Consider the following 16,445-nt stretch of genomic DNA (forward strand, 5'->3'; position numbering starts at 1 on the left):
TATTATGATATTTTGTCCATTATAAATCCACGATTATAATGTATGACATGTTAGATGTATGTATTATTTTACTAATAAGGAATCCCTTAATTAAAGTTAAGATTGTTTATATAAAATGAACCCCTTTAAAATGTTAAAATTAATTTTTTTCAAAACTAATTAGCAAATATATATATATATATAAATAAAAAACTTGATGTGTTTATTCAATCTTAATAAAATTAAAAAATTATGAATTAATATACCAATTTCATTTATACTATATGATATACATTTTTTCAAATTAGTAATAATAAAATATTATTTTTTAATTATTTACTAACTTCTAAATTATTTGTAATAAAACCATGATATTATAGCATCAAAATAACACCATAAAATTAATAAAAGTTCATTCTGACAGATCTAAAATGATTAAAAATGTTTTTTTAAATTTTTACTTCTAAAATATACGAGAGATATCTATGTATACTAATTTATTTAACAAAATTTCATTCAGACTATTACGATGAACATTGTTCGTTCAAAACTACAAATTTATCGTTAGAATAACATTTCCAAATGTTTTCCATTTAAAAAGATATAGTCGTATATCTTTTTTCTTTTTTTATTTTTAGTAGAATTGATTCAAATTCATAAATTATTTCATTTCAAGTCTTATTAATGTGCGTATTTAATGCATTTTCATAAGACTGTGCAAATTTAATTTAATTATTCTAAGTTTGAAGTAATTTATAGTTATATATATCTGAAGATAATATAAAAAGCGAAAAAAAATGATAATTATGAAATGTAAAACTTTACCATTTCATTCTAACATGTGATTAATATGGCACTGATAGATTCAAATATTATTGTGCAATACTTAAATTATGACGTTATACATATGCATTTCTAATTTTTTCTTTTTTATATTTCTTTTCTTTCTTTTATATATATATATACGTGAAAAATGTACATTTTTAATATATTTAATTGAAATCTCAGGTACATACGTATTATTTATTATCTTTTTTCACTAGTGCTCTTAATGCTTGTGGAATACATAAAGGGCATAGAATATCTGGGTTTAACGTCTGAGATAACATTTTTCCTAAATATTGTGCTGTACATGGAAGAAGTAATGATTCTGACGTTAGTAGTTCAGTTTCCATTGCTGGAATAATGTTTGTTTGGTATAAAGAAAGTGGATAATGGTGCCCACAAGTAAATACCATTGAATCTTCCTCCACTGCAAGGAAACTACACACTGCATCTGAATCCTGATTATAATCTTGTATTAGCAAAGTTCATCCAAAATTATAAGTAATATAAGAAAGATATATATAAAATGTATCTAGTAATTGTGCCGGATTCAGATAAAAAAATAATTGTAGAAGAAAAGGTTGGATCATTTAACAATCTCTATCATCAAGTAGTGCGATTTTTTACAGGAGTTCATTGGTGAAATTATACAACTGTAGTTTTGTTACTAGATACATAATATACACCATTATTTACGATATAACAAAAGTTATCTTACTTTAATGTGCACAAATGGTCTAGGCGTATCATTTTCTGTAGACACTGTGCTAATAATTCCATCTATCATCTCTGCCGAAGTATTATTTCTACTTGAACCAGGATATCCAGTAAGTGGTACTCCATAGTGATCAGCCATTAAAGATGACAAAAGTTTAATATATTCAGGAGTAGGTTGGCCTAAAATATATGTGTTACTTTATTGTGCATAACTATATCTGCAACAATATAGCTTTCAATAGATCACTTATTGTTTTGTAGAATTTATATATAAAATGTAATAATTTGCTTACGATTTATTTATTAATATTCACAAAATTTATATATTATAAGTAAAACACATTATCTCTCCAACTTACCTTCATTTATATGTTGTAATAACATAGAACAAATTTGTAGACAAAATTTAGATGAAAACAGATCTGTCATGTTCATACTCGTAGACTTTTCATCGTTTTTATTCTCATCAGAATACATTTCCATTGTTTCCTGACTGTGAACAAAAATATATTAAAAATTTAAAAATCTATGAAATGACAAATAGAAAAAATACATAACACATTACAATTGTATTGGATATATACACTTACCAAAATAGCAATAATCCTAGAGGATAAAAAATTGTATGTATATTTTCAAAAAAAATATTTTCCAAACTTTGAAATGATAAATCATGTTGTATCCAAAATTCAAGCGTATTTTGCAATATGTTGCATTTAACAACATCCGCTTCGTTTTCAACTTCGTGTAAGTAAAATTTAAGTACTTTTATAGCTTCATTTACAAGATTATTTTTTTGGAAATGTCTACTTTCTTTAACATTTATAGATTTTTTATAATTTTTGTCTATCTTATCTTCGTTCATTGTCATTTTATTGTCATTATTTGTTATTACACCTATCGGTTTTGAAGATATATCTACAATATTAGCTTTCCCATATTCTATTGATAAATTATTCTCAAAAATATCATGCTCTATCCATTTTTCAGGATCAGGTGTAACAGTATCAGAATCGAAGACATGTTCCGTAATGTCAAGAGGTATATCTTCACATTTTGGTTCTTTGCATAATTCTTCTGAGCCTCCTTGACAATCAAAAGCATACAAACCTTCTTCAAGAGTTTGTAAACTATTCAAAGATTTACTCGATGGTATTTTCATTTTATTTTTCGCTGCATAATCTTCTACAGATTCGATCAAATTTTTCTCAACTTGTTTGTTAAAAAGTTCAGTATTTCTTTTCAAATTACAATTAATAGGGTGTAATTTTTCCGTTAAAGAAGAAATATCAGATGTATTTTGTTTATCCAACATTATTGCTTCATCAGGATTTTCTACCATTACAGATTTCAATTGGAAATTCATTGCGCTTAATGCCTTCAATTGGTATGAAAAAGCATCAGAAAAGTTATGTTGTAAAGCAGCCACGTTTGAACATGCTTGATAATTTTCTAATTCAATGCACTGAAAAACAATGCATATATGTAAAAATATAAGAATAGACAAATATTAATAAAAGATTAAATTTAATATTTATGACTCGTAACTGTATATGAAATAAAATAAAATAAATAACCGATATATATTAACCTTTTCCATAATTTTGGTCGAGTCGTATAATCCATTAAAATGTTCAAGTACATAATGAAGCGTCAATTCTGCTGGTGATTTTTCAATAACGCTCAAAGGAGAAATAAAACCAGCAAGTGAAGGAATATCGTAACTCTGATAAGAAATAATAGGTGCGGGAATATTAGGGACATCTAAAATTATATTAGAAGATTTAAGTACTACGAGCTTTTCATCGGTATCTCGTGTATCTTTGATAGATATTCGGCCTAATTGAGCTCTATTGTTATTACCCCATGCTAAAATGGTACCACCTAGATAAGGAAAATTTAACAAAGATATAATATAATCAAATAAATCTTTTATCAAAATTACACACTTGAGATTGAAGCAACATCTTTACCTGGTTGCATAGCAACGGTATAGTCATATCCACAATAAACTCCAATAGATTTAATCGTAGAATTAACTTTTTCCTTGTTGTCAGAATTTTCCATTTGAGTTGATTTTCCTTCTTTTGGATTAGTTATATTTCCATTTTTATCATCTGCTATTGAATCTACTTGAGCAAAAAGTGCTGCGTGATTGTAACTCAAAGGTGTGGGAATAGAAACTTCATATTTTGTGCCATTGCCTATTTGTCCATCTATATTACAACCCCAAGTATATAGTGAACCATCTTTTGTTAAGAGAGCATTATGATGGCACCCAGTTGTTATCTATAAAACATCAAAAATATTATATAATACTTTTATTTAATATAATATTATACTAATATATAAGAAAATATCTAAAAGCTGATTTACAAACCTGTACAATACGTCCTTTGACTAAACTCGTATCTATTACAGAAGGTCTTAAATGTGCCTGAGATTCTTCAAGTAAGCCAACATTAATATTCCTTATGCTTGTACCGTCAAATTGCTTTCTTCGTAATAGACTAGATGAAATCTTTGTTGATAAAACTGGTTTACTACTTTCTTTAGCAGTTTCCTGTATATTTTTATTCGTTGCAGTATCATTTCCTTCTTTTTCAATATTTTTCTCTTGATTATTACTTTGTTTCTCATTAGCTTCTTGCTGTTCCAATATGCGAGTCTTTTTTAATGCTTGTGCTTGTAATTTTAAAACTTTAGGACTTGCGCCCCATATATACAACTTATTTGTGGTACTAAGTGCCAACTGAAAGAAATAAATAAGTTTCAACAAATAATTTCAAAAAATGAATTCCAAATTATAATTATTTGATTACTTACATTATGAAAAAAGCTAGTAGCTATCAAAGAAATTTTTTCAGACAATAACACTTTCATAGGTACACAACTTTTAATATTGTTACTAATTCCTAATTGTCCAAATACGTTGCATCCAAAAGAATAAACAATACCTTCATCTGATAGAGCTAATGAATGTGCATGGCCAGCACTAATGTGCTTTATAAATATACCTAATAAAGAGTTAACCAGTGTGGGTATATTACGCTTATCAGTATTTCCATGACCTAATTGGCCATGAACTCCCCAACCCCAAGTAAAAACTCGTCCATCCGCAGTTAATGCCATTGAATGGTATTGCCCAGCTACAGCATCAATAATCATTTCTTGAGCCAAACTAGTAATTAGTTCAGGACTAGAACATTGTAGCACTTTACCGAGTCCTAATTGGCCATATTTACTTGATCCCCAAGCATAAATACCATTATTAGTTACCGCTAAGGTATGACAATGTCCACACGACACACTAAAAACTTCCATTTCCATGTTGCGAAAAAAATTTATTTTATTCGGTAAAGCATATCTTAACACAGAGGACCCAGTACCTACAAATTATATATACATATATCAGAAAGATTTTAATATTTTAAAATTTGTATAAATCTTTGATTAAAAAATGTATACTACTTTTCTTTTACCTAAACATCCTTGTATAGAACTACCCCATGTGTAAACATCACCATTTCTAATAAGCGCAACATGAGAAAAACCTGCGCTTAAAGATCTTCTTTTGAAATCAATGCTTGAAACACGATTGATGTGTTCTTGCTTTAATAGAAAAAAAGAGAAAATTTGATAATATAATTACGATTCAACAATGGCATGTTGTAATCAAATATAACATACCTTTCTTGTTCCCATTAATTGGATATTATATCCTAAATTAGAGTTTTGATTTAACAAGACCTTTTTATGAATCAAAGTAAGTAGTATTAACAAAAATGTTTCTATTATTTCTTCCACTAATGTATCAGCTTCTGTCTATGTATAAAAATATTAAATTAATTAGATATTAAACTCCTGATATAATAAAAAAAAAAAAAAATTATAATATTTTTCTATGATTATATTTACATTATTCTCTGCAAGATCTATAGAATCACATTGACTAGATTGAGAACTATAAGAAGTTGTCCTGTGCCGTGCTTTACATTTAACCAATCTGGGTCTTAAGACTGGATTTGTTGGATCATATAAAGTTATTAATCTCTAAACAAGAATATCATAATAAAATATTATGATGTATATAACATAAATGTGAATATAAAGAATAAAATTAAATCAATATTCTTACTTGTAACACAAAAATTTGTAACTCTGAAATACTATTAATAATAAATGAAATATGTTTTCTAGCTAAATTGGGATTTATCAGCATTCCTTGCATCAAGTTTGGTTCACTTAAACATATTAACAAACCATCTGAAATGTGAATATTATTTTTACATGTTATTTGTGAATTTTTCAATTCATTCCATTAGATATAAACATATACCTACATGGCATAGATTTGCTCACATCAAATAAATGTATAGTTCTCATAAGAACATCCAACATTTGTCCATAAAGACATCTTTGCGTAGCCAAATGGTGTAAAACTTCCCAAAGACAGGTCTGACCTGCTATATTAATAGCTAGAAGTTCATCATAAAATAAATTTGTAGATAAAAAGTATCTGAAAATAATATTTTCATTATATGAATCAATTAAATTGAATCTGATAATATTTTACATTATATATTCTATTTCATGATTTTCATGCTCACAAGAAATCCTTATAAATAGTTTTGGATTGATGTGGTGCAGCTCTTAATGTCATTTCTATGAAAGCAAGAATGCATAAATTTGATAAATGTATTCTTGTTGCAGCTGACAATTCACTAATACCAGGAGAAATCAAACAATGTGTTAAACTGCTTAAAAGCTCTGAGGTGTGACCAGCTGATGCAAATTTTAGAATGCTTTTTAATAATCCGCACTGTAAGTAATAACAAAATTTATTTGAATTTAGAACAAAATTTAATTACAAACATATTAATATTAAATAGTTAATAATAATTTGCTATACCTTGGATAATTTGTAAGAAGCTACGGCACGAGGGAATTCTCTATTTGTAAGTAATATGTCTCCAACATATTCAAATAATTGTTGTGAATTCATACCGAATACCAAAGCCAATTTTCCTGCTTTATCAAGTTCATTTCTTTTTAAGACTAATTCCATAAAAACAGATAATAATGGTTTCCTAAAAATAAAGAAAATATATATTAACATTTAATAGAATATTTGATGATTTATTACAATTTTTTAATGAAAGTACATAGATTAACCTTAGCACAACTCCATATACTCCACAATTTGTTACAATTATACAAGTTTCTACATAAGGTGTCTCAATTTGTATATCTTTCATTTTTGGTGATAATGTATATGAATTTTCAACGTCATAAGATAATTTTTCAGACGTCATATTTGTAAAGTTAATAAATTTATATACAGCATGAATAATTTCTTTGCTATTCTCAAAAGAAAACTGATCAATGATACACCCTGGATTAAACTTATAATCTCTGTGCGGATTGACCTCAGACATTTGGTCAGATAGTACATATAAAGTATATTGTGTAACATCAGTAACAAAGAATAATCGATGAGTTAATAAAATATTCTCACAAGTTTCAGGTACTTTATGAATAGATAAAGGTTTGGCATCAAAATCTGACCCGTGTACCTAGAAACAAAACATATAAAAATCATTATAATTTTATCCTTTTTCTTCTATATACTATGTATATAGTATATAATTATTCTTACGGTTACATGACTGCTTTCAAAATTATAACATGTATATATTTGTTGGCCTTTTTTGTCATATTGTGGCGTAAGAAACTTATCTTTCGACATTTGTTCTGGATTCATTGTACAAATGTAATCTTCAGAGCATGAATCAATATTGAGAATTGGTGAATTATTACCTTTATTAGTTCCAGTATCTGTAGAAGTAATAAAAGCATATTTTACTAAACTGAACCGAGTTTTTATAATTATATATTAAATAAAACAATCACCATGATATCGTGTGTTTTCTCCTAAGTTTTGATTTTTAGTTTCAACTAATTTTTGTCTAAGAATAGCAAGCTTTTCTACAGATAACTGTTTAAGTCCTTGTAATCTAGATCTTGTAGAAGCAAAAGACTTTGTATTTTCATAAATCATTTCATTTGTCGGAGAGTGTGTAAACATTTCTTCATTTTCAAATTGACGCGAACAACTATATGCACGATGTTCCAATAGTAAACGCCATTGCTGTTTTGTTTTATTTGTTATTAAAAGTGAGATACTATCATTACTTTTTTCTTTACAAATATTTAGACTAATAATATGTCCATTAACATGAGCCGTGCCTACTTGCAGACCATTTTCAAGATTTATTAACATTACTTCTCCATATTCGTTTCCAACAATACCTATATTTGTGGATGACTTCGTATCTTGCCACCAAATTAGTGCTGTTGGTCTATAAATATACAAGTATAACAAAAATCTTACATAAATGGATGATAATAAAATTAAGTTTACATTATCTATATAATTAACATCAAAAAATAATATATTTATATAAAATCATTTTCTTACTTGGAATGTGAAGATTGTGTACCAACATATGTAACCATTGTTATATCATCAGTGCGCCATTGTTCGCTGACAGTACAATTTTCATCGACTAATTTTAAAACAGGAATTATGTATAAACAACTATCACTCGTAGTTGCAAGGAGCCAAGACCCGTATGGGTCGAAACAAAAAGCTGTTATTTGTTTATGAGCTCCTTTGAACCAAGGAATTCTTTTTATAATTGGTATGGAAGATATGTCTTTTTTGTAATAAAGTATAATATCAGCATTTCCAGTTGATAGCGCTAAAAATAATCTCTTTTCATATTCACATTGAGCGCTATGCTGTATATCTGATACTTTAATAAAACATTGCAATTTAAATAATCTATGTTCATGGAAATTTACAGTTGCTTGATAGCCTCCGCTAGCTTTATTTTCAGTCATCATCATATAACCCCAACTAACGTTTAATATATTTTATGATAAAACCTATATAAAAAGAAATAAAACAAAGTTAGAATTTATGTTTTAAATTATTTCAACTACTCAGTTTAATCTCTTAATCTTCGAAATAATTAATATAAATTAAAAATAATTAAAAAATCACTGTAGAGATAAAAACAAAATGTATAAATTTTAAAGATAATTAAAACGTTACGTTTTTAATATACTTTACGAAGGAGCATTTTCAATGCAAATCACATATAAACCTATAGTTCTATTGATATATCTTGATACATAGACAATAAAATTCAACTAACCAAATTCTTAGGAGACACTTTTATACTTTAACGTTATATAATACGATTTAAAACAAGAACAACTAAGATCACAATCATTTTTATCGTATCTTGCTATTTCATGGGGGTAACTTTCTATTAATTTACCAAACGTCAAAGCTTCAAGGTTATGTTACACTATCTTTGAAAATGAAGAGTTGTAGGGAATAGCGTAGCGTCTCCTACAGTTTTAGCTTTAGTCTCTCTCCACTGCGTTGGAGTGGCGCTACCAAAATATAGTGAATCTAATTTTTTTTGCAATTATTTTATCAATCTTCTTATAGTATAGACACTTATTGCTAGTTTGAATTAAAGGTTTTTCCACATCCATCGCGTGTTAAACACATGGTTAAGCATTCCTTATTATATCCTGGAGACCAGGTTTAGAATATTCAAGAGTAATCAAGATCCCTGCTTTTAAAGAAGTACCAACAGGTCGTCGGTATTACATCAAAGCGCTTGACATGCCCTCTGATGACACATGTCAAGAATCAATGTGGTCAGTATGATCCAATCAAGTTGGGATCATTATACTTTAAAAAGTAATTAAAAAATATAGAATAAAATACTTTCATGAATTTGTTTTACAAAAAAAGAGAATTTGAAAAACTGCCTAGTACGCATTTTATTAATAAGTTTTATAAATAAATAGTAATTACTTGATATAATCAATTAATTTATTTCCTTAATAGCTATACACAATTACAAAATTATTATTTATAATTTTGTTTCCAATTTGGTTTTATACATTCTCTGATCTGGCTGTAATTTTCTGATTGGAATATGATTAAATAAAGTAGTCATCCAATCTTTAGTATATTTTATATCTAATAATATGGCTAAGACCTGATTGATGGTAAGACTTTTGTTACCTCCAGCGCCCCAATTTAAGTATCTATCTAATGGCAGTTTCTCCATGCGTATCTTTTCTTTTTTAGCTTTAGCTAAAGAATAAGGTTGAGGAATTGACTAAAAAATATAAAAAGGAAAAGAAAAATTAAATATTATGAATAAACTTATATTATAATATATCTTACCTTATCGACCATTGCACCAATAATATAAACTTTGTCAGGATCATAATATGTCATATCTGTTTTACAATGAGGTGTTAGGTAAACTAATTGTTCTTTATCGAATATATCAAGATAAGACTGAGAAGTAACATTTAATGGAAAAGTATCTTCGTAAAGACTTGGTATCAACTGATTAAGTGCCACAATAATTTCATTGTCCGGTGTTGCATTACAGAAAACAAGTTCAGCTGGAGTGTTATGAAGACGATTGAAGACAAAAGATAATACTAATTGTCTAGCACAATTCTTTATTTCAAAATTTCTCATGACACTATCGTATCCACAATCGAATACTATTTTTGGTTCAAACATCGAATGTATCATTGTAGAATAATTTAAATAATAATCTAAGGATTTGTCATATAGACGCAGAAATAGAGAATTGTGTCCAAGACCATATAATAAACCGCTAGGACATTCTTTTCTGTATTGTTCTAATTTTGAAATTATCTCTTCTACTTGTTGTTTCTTTTTATCTTTATTGTTACGTCTTCTAATTTCATTTTTAAAGAGAAAGTCGATATGTTTCCTGTAAATATAAACAATGCTAAATTAGAAATTTCAAATAAAATAACTGTTAAGAATTAAAAATTAGTTCCATTATACAGGGTATCCTGTAACTCGTGATACAAGTAAGCAGGCGGTGATTCTGCATGAAACACTTTTCGAGAAAAATAATTGATCGAATACACGTGCTCTCCCTGCTTGCTTGTACTACTAGTTACACGAGATCCTCTATATATATTTACAATAATACAATTTAATATTAAACATTGTTAATAAAGTACTAAAATTTAATAAATATTTGAAATACTGAATTAGACATGATGATTGTTCATCACAGTGGAATATTATTTTTTCTTTTATCTTATTGGGAAATTTAAATAGAATTTTAAAAATTACCTTTGGTGAGTTTTCGAAGTTGTATTTAATAAATATATCCAATCTCTTGGTCGAAAGACTTGGGGAATATTTTCGTTCATTTCTCGCAGATATTCTACTTCATATTGTAACAATTTATACGCTTTATTTATTTCAGGATTTTCTAAAAGTTCTTCTAATTTTCTTTGATCATCCTCATCTATTTTTCTTTTCGATTTTGGTTTTACAGTTTGGCATAAGTCACGTTTTATAAAATCACTTATTTCAATTCCATTAAGGTTAGAACATGTTTTATTTATCGTATTAAATAAAGGCGATAAAGTAGGTTGAAATTTTTTAAATAAAAATATACTACGCCTAAGACCGTAATTAAACATTTTGTATTTAATTATTTTAACTTATTTTTAATTGTTTATTTCTTAACATTGAAATAAAATCCACGCTATTTACGACATCCGATGTGTACATTAAACTGCGTAAGCATAGAATAAATATATAAAACTATAGTGGTTCACACAACGCTCAGTTCAAAGCTTGTCCACCATAAGCAGATACTGTAGAAATCTTCATTACCGATGTTATTTAATTTAATACCTTATTGATGACAAATATTCATAAATGTTTTTTGACTTAAAAATTAGAATATGTGGATGCATATAAATTTATAATACTTATATATTTATGAATTATAATGAAATGAAAAATACAATAATTGTTCTTCCCAGTTGTTACTATCCGTCGGAATGAAAGCATTATTATCGTATAAGATTTAAGAATGAACTGAAGCCTTAGTTTGAAGGCTGTTTACGTCGACACTTGTATATACTGTCATAATATTTAAATGAGCTTTTTTAGTAAATCGTGTGGTAGATCGTGAATAACATGATGTCTGATGATGAAGCTGAATTTGAAGTTGTATCAATAAATAACAAAAAATCTTCTGAAAAAAAAGAATCTGTCATTTTTGTTGAACAATTTGTTAAAAATGTATGCGATTTTAGTTCTCAGTATGGGAGTAATATCAGTATTTCCTACACAGCATACAATCTTGCTGGAAGCCCGAGTAAATTTCCTGATTATGGAGATTTTCCACAAGCCTTTGTCATGGTATGTTTAATTAAAGGAAGATCTTTATCGTATTTTAATGTCATTGAAAATCTGTGAACTTTATAGTTATTCTAATGATTATGTTTCTTATCAGTGATGCTACATTTACTTTGATTTGATCAAAGGTATAATTAATAATAATTTTAGAGAACATATGGACCATGGTGGAATAAAGCACCTTCAAGGTTAGAGGATTACATGATACAAAATAATGACAGTGTAATTAGCCAAGATTACATTGGTATGTAATGTATGACAGAAGAAAGACTAGATATTTGTATATGTGATGCTTAGATTATAAAGTAATATAATTTTTCTTATATGAAGATGTTGAATATTATCAAGAGGTATATCCTATCCGAATATCAATATATGAAACCTATAATCCAGGCAGCGTGGTCGGTATATGGGTACAAAATCCTTGCGGAAAATGGTTTCAATTATGGAATGGACCCCCACAGTTTGTACCTGAGAGACCACGCATATTTTCACCACCTTTAAAAACGTGTCATTTTAAAACAAAAATGGTTAGATTAGAATTTAATCATGATTTATTAGATTACTATACGGAATTGGATGCTGTATTGCTCATTGGAACATTTGAATTGATAATGCCTCGCAATCATATGTATCATCAAAATTTAAGTAATTTGTTACAAGAATTAGGCTGTAATGGATATAATAACGAAGACATATATAATTTAACTCCTGATTATATGAAAGCTAAACAAGATTTGTCTATCCTTAAAAGAATGTTTTGTAAATACTGCATTCTTTATAACAGGTAAAATATATTTATTTTATATATGATAATATTATTTTTTCTTAAGAACTGAGAAACATACTTTCATATTTATATATTTATATACATTTACAGCAAAATAATGAATAATATATCTAAAGGCAAGTTAGTTACTACATTAGGACAGCACTGCCATTCTGTTCCACCTATAGAAGAAGCATTTAACAGTTTACAAGAATTTTTACAGGAAGAGTTTCCTAAACTTATACGAGAGATGCATCTTTCTTCATCCTCTCCAATATGTAGGATATCTTTACAAAATGACAAGAATATATTTTCAACTTTGAACAACATTGATAGTCGACCATGCGGTAGTTTTTCTGCACTTCCAGTAAAGTATTTGATCTCTATAATATATTTTTTATATCTTTGCTTATATATTTATTATACTGATTTACAGGATGAAACGGTTTTAAAAATTTTAAAAAATCTAGATTTAAAGACACTCTGTCGTCTATGCAGAGTAAATCGACACTTCAGTAATATAGCAAGAGATGCTCTTTTGTATACAAGTCTGAATTTAAAACCATATTGGTATTGCTTGAATGATCATGCATTAAAATATTTAATTCCAAGATGTCAATATTTACAACGTTTAGATTTATCATGGTGTGGTAATTATAACATGATTAGTGACAGAAATTTTGTCGATTTTATTCATTCTTGCGGTAAGCTTTTAACACATCTACGTTTAAATTGCTGTCGCTGTATTAATGATAAAGTAATTCTTGAAGTTTCAAGAGTTTGTAAAAATTTAAAAGGTATGTTTCCAAATCCTTCAATGCATACATTACTTGTATATTATAAATTTTATTTAAATTCTTTTTTAGAATTATGTTTACGTAATTGTATGGGTATTACAAATGATGGATTTTCAAAGTTAGAGAAACTACAGTGCCTTGAACGTCTAGAATTGTATGGAACCACTATTGAAACTTCTATTTTGTGCTCAATTTTAAGGAAAAATCCTCAAATGAAACATTTAAATTTAGCAGGAATGCACGATCGTTTAAATGTCGATGAAATAGCTATTGAGTTAGGAAACTCTTGTCTAAAATTAGAAAGCGTAGACTTTTGGAAAGCACAAACTCTTACGCCACATGGTGTAAGAGCTCTTGCTCGATGTGTTAATCTTCGAGAAGTAGATTTTGGTTGGTGGTATGTGTTATTGCATTAAACGTTATTTAACTATTAAGAAAAACTAATAACGATATGATTATATGTTATGTTTATAGTAGCGGAATGGGTGCTCCAGGTGATTCATTAAGGGGATTATTATCTTCCTGTCGTTATTTAGAAAAAGTATTTTTGGCAGCATTAAGAGGATTAACGGATAGAGATTTAGAACCATTATTACTTTGCCAACGTTTACAGCAATTAGATTTGTTAGGAGCACGCTCTCTTACTCCTGACATGTGTTATGGATTTTTATTATGGTGTCCTAAATTAGAAATGATTGATCTCAGTTTTTGTGAAGGTATTGGTGATTCAAAAATTCAAGAATGGCGACGAAAGTATCCACATATATCTTTTAAAAGAAGTTTTCAAGTACATGTAACTGATTTACTATAAAAAGTATTTTTATACTTTCAAAGTCTTATTTCTACAAAGTTATAAACCAATTCATAAAATTAAATATTTCTGAGTATAAGACTGGAATTCATTAAAAAAATAAAATTATAACTATTATGCAAATAAATTGATACTTTATGCAGGAATTGAAAACAGATATTGTATAATAGATTTGTATATTTAACATTTGTATAAAATAATATACAAAACGATGGTTTTTTTTTATTAACACACATATAAAAACTTTCTTTTATATATAATAATAAATAAGATATCTAATAATTTAATTACTTATTACGAATTTATAGTAAATTATGTGAAAACTATTGTTTACTATTTATCCGGAGGTTCAATGTCCTTGGGTTCAGGAACTCCGGCATACGCATGAACTTAAGTTGGCTACAACTAAAGGCCAGATCGAAAGGCCGAAACTTGACTATATTACGAATCCAAAAGTCAACATGTTCATCAACTCCAAAATTGGCGTACAAAATGCCAAGAGCTTAAGTAGCAACACCATCCCAACATGTGTCAGAGCGTTCAGGATAGATAAGAGATGCAACGACCTTGGCACGGGGCTAGGTGGGAAAGCCACCATTAATCTCGTAACCAAGGAACGTCAAATCGGACAGGTACCGAGACGAACTGCATTTATTTATGTTATTTTTTTAAATATTTATTATGTTATTATTTTGATCATTTATTAATTATCTAGTAATATATAAAGACGTCTTTCCCTTATATCTTTATAATGATTGGTTGTTCATATATTCAAAGAATTATCGTATAGTTACTAATCGATTAGTTTGAAACGATTCTATTGTCGAGTTCGATAAGTTACTATAATATATGTCAAATATAAACAACATGAAACGTATAGGTTAAACGTGAATTTATTTAAATATTTTGAAATGTACACACTTTTACACGGCTTGTATAAGTACTTAGTACAAAAGGATGAATATTTTATATTAATACTCGGACTTGATAATGCAGGAAAAACTGTACGTGTAGAACGAAAGATTTTTTAAGGTTATACGTCACATACACACACAACACTTCGTCTTTTAAATTATACATTATGTTTATTTTCTTTTATTTTTTTATTTTTTAGACATATTTAGAAGCGGCTAAAACTAAATTTACAAAAAATTATAAAGGTATGAATCCAAGTAAAATCACGACAACTGTTGGATTGAATATTGGAAAAATTGATATCGCTGGAATACGTTTTAATTTTTGGGATCTTGGAGGACAAGAAGAACTTCAATCCTTGTGGGATAAAGTATATAATCAGTAATTTCATCTTGTAAGTTATAAACATAATGTTTATTTATAGCATGATTATTTAATTATACAGTATTATGCTGAATCCCATGCAGTCATTTATATCGTTGATTCATCAGACCGTGATAGGATACCGGATTCTAAAGAAACTTTTGGTAATTTTTTTATGTATATAATATCTTACACACAGATATATCATATATATTATTATAGTAGAATAATATTTTGATTATTGTACTAAAATATTTGATGGGAATGATTGCTCTATTATTTGATATTATAGATAGGGTAATATCATCTGAACATTTGAGAGGAGTACCCCTCTTAGTTTTAGCCAATAAACAGGATATTCCAGACTGCATGGGGGTTAGAGAAGTCAAACCAATATTTAATCAAAATGCACATCTAATTGGACGAAGAGATTGTATGGTAATGCCTGTATCAGCTATTAACGGGTATGCTCAAGTTATTTTCTATTAGATTTTGTTGTTTTTTCTATATTATTCTGTTATCTCTTATTTTCTATGAAAAAGATATTAGCTATAGAATTGTATAAAAAAATAATAAAATTCATAAATTCTTTCTATTCATATAATTCTCTTAATGGTATAAAATAATTAAAAAATTTAATGACAAAGTGATGGCGTAGATGAAGGAATTCATTGGCTTGTGGACTGTGTAAAAAGAAATAGTGACGTTCGACCTCCCAGAAATCAAGACGACAGTTGTTTATCATAATAATATAAAACATTTGTATTTAATTATTAACTATATATCGTTAACAATATTATAGAAACTTTTGTTCCATGTATGTTATGTTTATATAAATAAAATACAGTCTTTATATTAAGATATAGAATTCTTTCTTGTATAATTAATCTTTTAACTATAACAACAATGTCTTAGTCAATAATAAAAAAACTTATCAATTTTGTTTAGTTAGTTCCAATTCATTCA

General features: G+C 27.6%; 4 protein-coding genes across 10 annotated transcripts; 2 read left to right on the forward strand and 2 right to left on the reverse strand.

The window, feature by feature from the left end:
• Nucleotides 1–981: 981 nt before the first annotated feature.
• LOC122521394 lies at nt 982–9,221 on the reverse strand. Of its 2 annotated transcripts, XM_043642090.1 has the most exons (20): nt 8,745–9,221; nt 8,003–8,472; nt 7,435–7,883; nt 7,181–7,359; nt 6,697–7,097; nt 6,434–6,611; nt 6,132–6,343; nt 5,865–6,040; nt 5,660–5,787; nt 5,440–5,574; nt 5,212–5,346; nt 5,004–5,133; nt 4,348–4,910; nt 3,902–4,273; nt 3,495–3,810; nt 3,113–3,405; nt 2,112–2,986; nt 1,881–2,014; nt 1,523–1,701; nt 982–1,262 (listed from the first exon to the last, which is right to left on the reverse strand). In XM_043642090.1, exons 2-20 carry the CDS (start codon nt 8,431–8,433, stop codon nt 999–1,001), a joined length of 5,550 nt encoding a protein of 1,849 aa, XP_043498025.1. In that variant the 5' UTR covers nt 8,434–8,472; nt 8,745–9,221; the 3' UTR covers nt 982–998. The 2 variants fall into 2 exon arrangements, with proteins under 2 accessions (XP_043498025.1, XP_043498026.1); XM_043642091.1 differs by lacking the exon at nt 982–1,262 and having other exon boundaries at nt 1,554–1,739.
• Nucleotides 9,222–9,421: 200 nt separating this feature from the next.
• LOC122521398 (mitochondrial ribonuclease P protein 1 homolog) lies at nt 9,422–11,248 on the reverse strand. The gene is made up of 3 exons (XM_043642104.1): nt 10,742–11,248; nt 9,800–10,367; nt 9,422–9,731 (listed from the first exon to the last, which is right to left on the reverse strand). The coding sequence occupies exons 1-3, from the start codon at nt 11,095–11,097 to the stop codon at nt 9,480–9,482; spliced, it is 1,176 nt and encodes a 391-aa protein (XP_043498039.1). The 5' UTR covers nt 11,098–11,248; the 3' UTR covers nt 9,422–9,479.
• Nucleotides 11,249–11,354: 106 nt separating this feature from the next.
• On the forward strand, nt 11,355–14,410 carry LOC122521397 (F-box/LRR-repeat protein 4). Of its 4 annotated transcripts, none has more exons than XM_043642101.1 (7): nt 11,355–11,827; nt 11,975–12,068; nt 12,155–12,611; nt 12,705–12,960; nt 13,030–13,390; nt 13,460–13,787; nt 13,865–14,410. In XM_043642101.1, the coding sequence occupies exons 1-7, from the start codon at nt 11,603–11,605 to the stop codon at nt 14,199–14,201; spliced, it is 2,058 nt and encodes a 685-aa protein (XP_043498036.1). In that variant the 5' UTR covers nt 11,355–11,602; the 3' UTR covers nt 14,202–14,410. The 4 variants fall into 4 exon arrangements, with proteins under 4 accessions (XP_043498036.1, XP_043498037.1, XP_043498038.1 ...); XM_043642102.1 differs by having other exon boundaries at nt 13,030–13,297; nt 13,622–13,787; XM_043642103.1 differs by having other exon boundaries at nt 13,030–13,297; nt 13,625–13,787.
• Nucleotides 14,411–14,467: 57 nt separating this feature from the next.
• LOC122521402 (ADP-ribosylation factor-related protein 1) lies at nt 14,468–16,426 on the forward strand. 3 transcript variants are annotated; one of them, XM_043642109.1, is made up of 5 exons: nt 14,468–14,833; nt 15,316–15,486; nt 15,562–15,643; nt 15,772–15,943; nt 16,138–16,173. In XM_043642109.1, the coding sequence occupies exons 1-5, from the start codon at nt 14,663–14,665 to the stop codon at nt 16,139–16,141; spliced, it is 600 nt and encodes a 199-aa protein (XP_043498044.1). In that variant the 5' UTR covers nt 14,468–14,662; the 3' UTR covers nt 16,142–16,173. The 3 variants fall into 3 exon arrangements, with proteins under 3 accessions (XP_043498044.1, XP_043498042.1, XP_043498043.1); XM_043642107.1 differs by having other exon boundaries at nt 14,475–14,833; nt 16,127–16,426; XM_043642108.1 differs by lacking the exon at nt 14,468–14,833 and adding an exon at nt 15,011–15,205 and having other exon boundaries at nt 16,127–16,426.
• The last annotated feature ends 19 nt before the right edge of the window (nt 16,427–16,445 follow it).

The sequence above is a fragment of the Polistes fuscatus genome, unplaced genomic scaffold, assembly GCF_010416935.1.
Source record: "Polistes fuscatus isolate 324 unplaced genomic scaffold, CU_Pfus_HIC Scaffold4, whole genome shotgun sequence".
Classification (NCBI taxonomy): domain Eukaryota; kingdom Metazoa; phylum Arthropoda; class Insecta; order Hymenoptera; family Vespidae; genus Polistes; species Polistes fuscatus.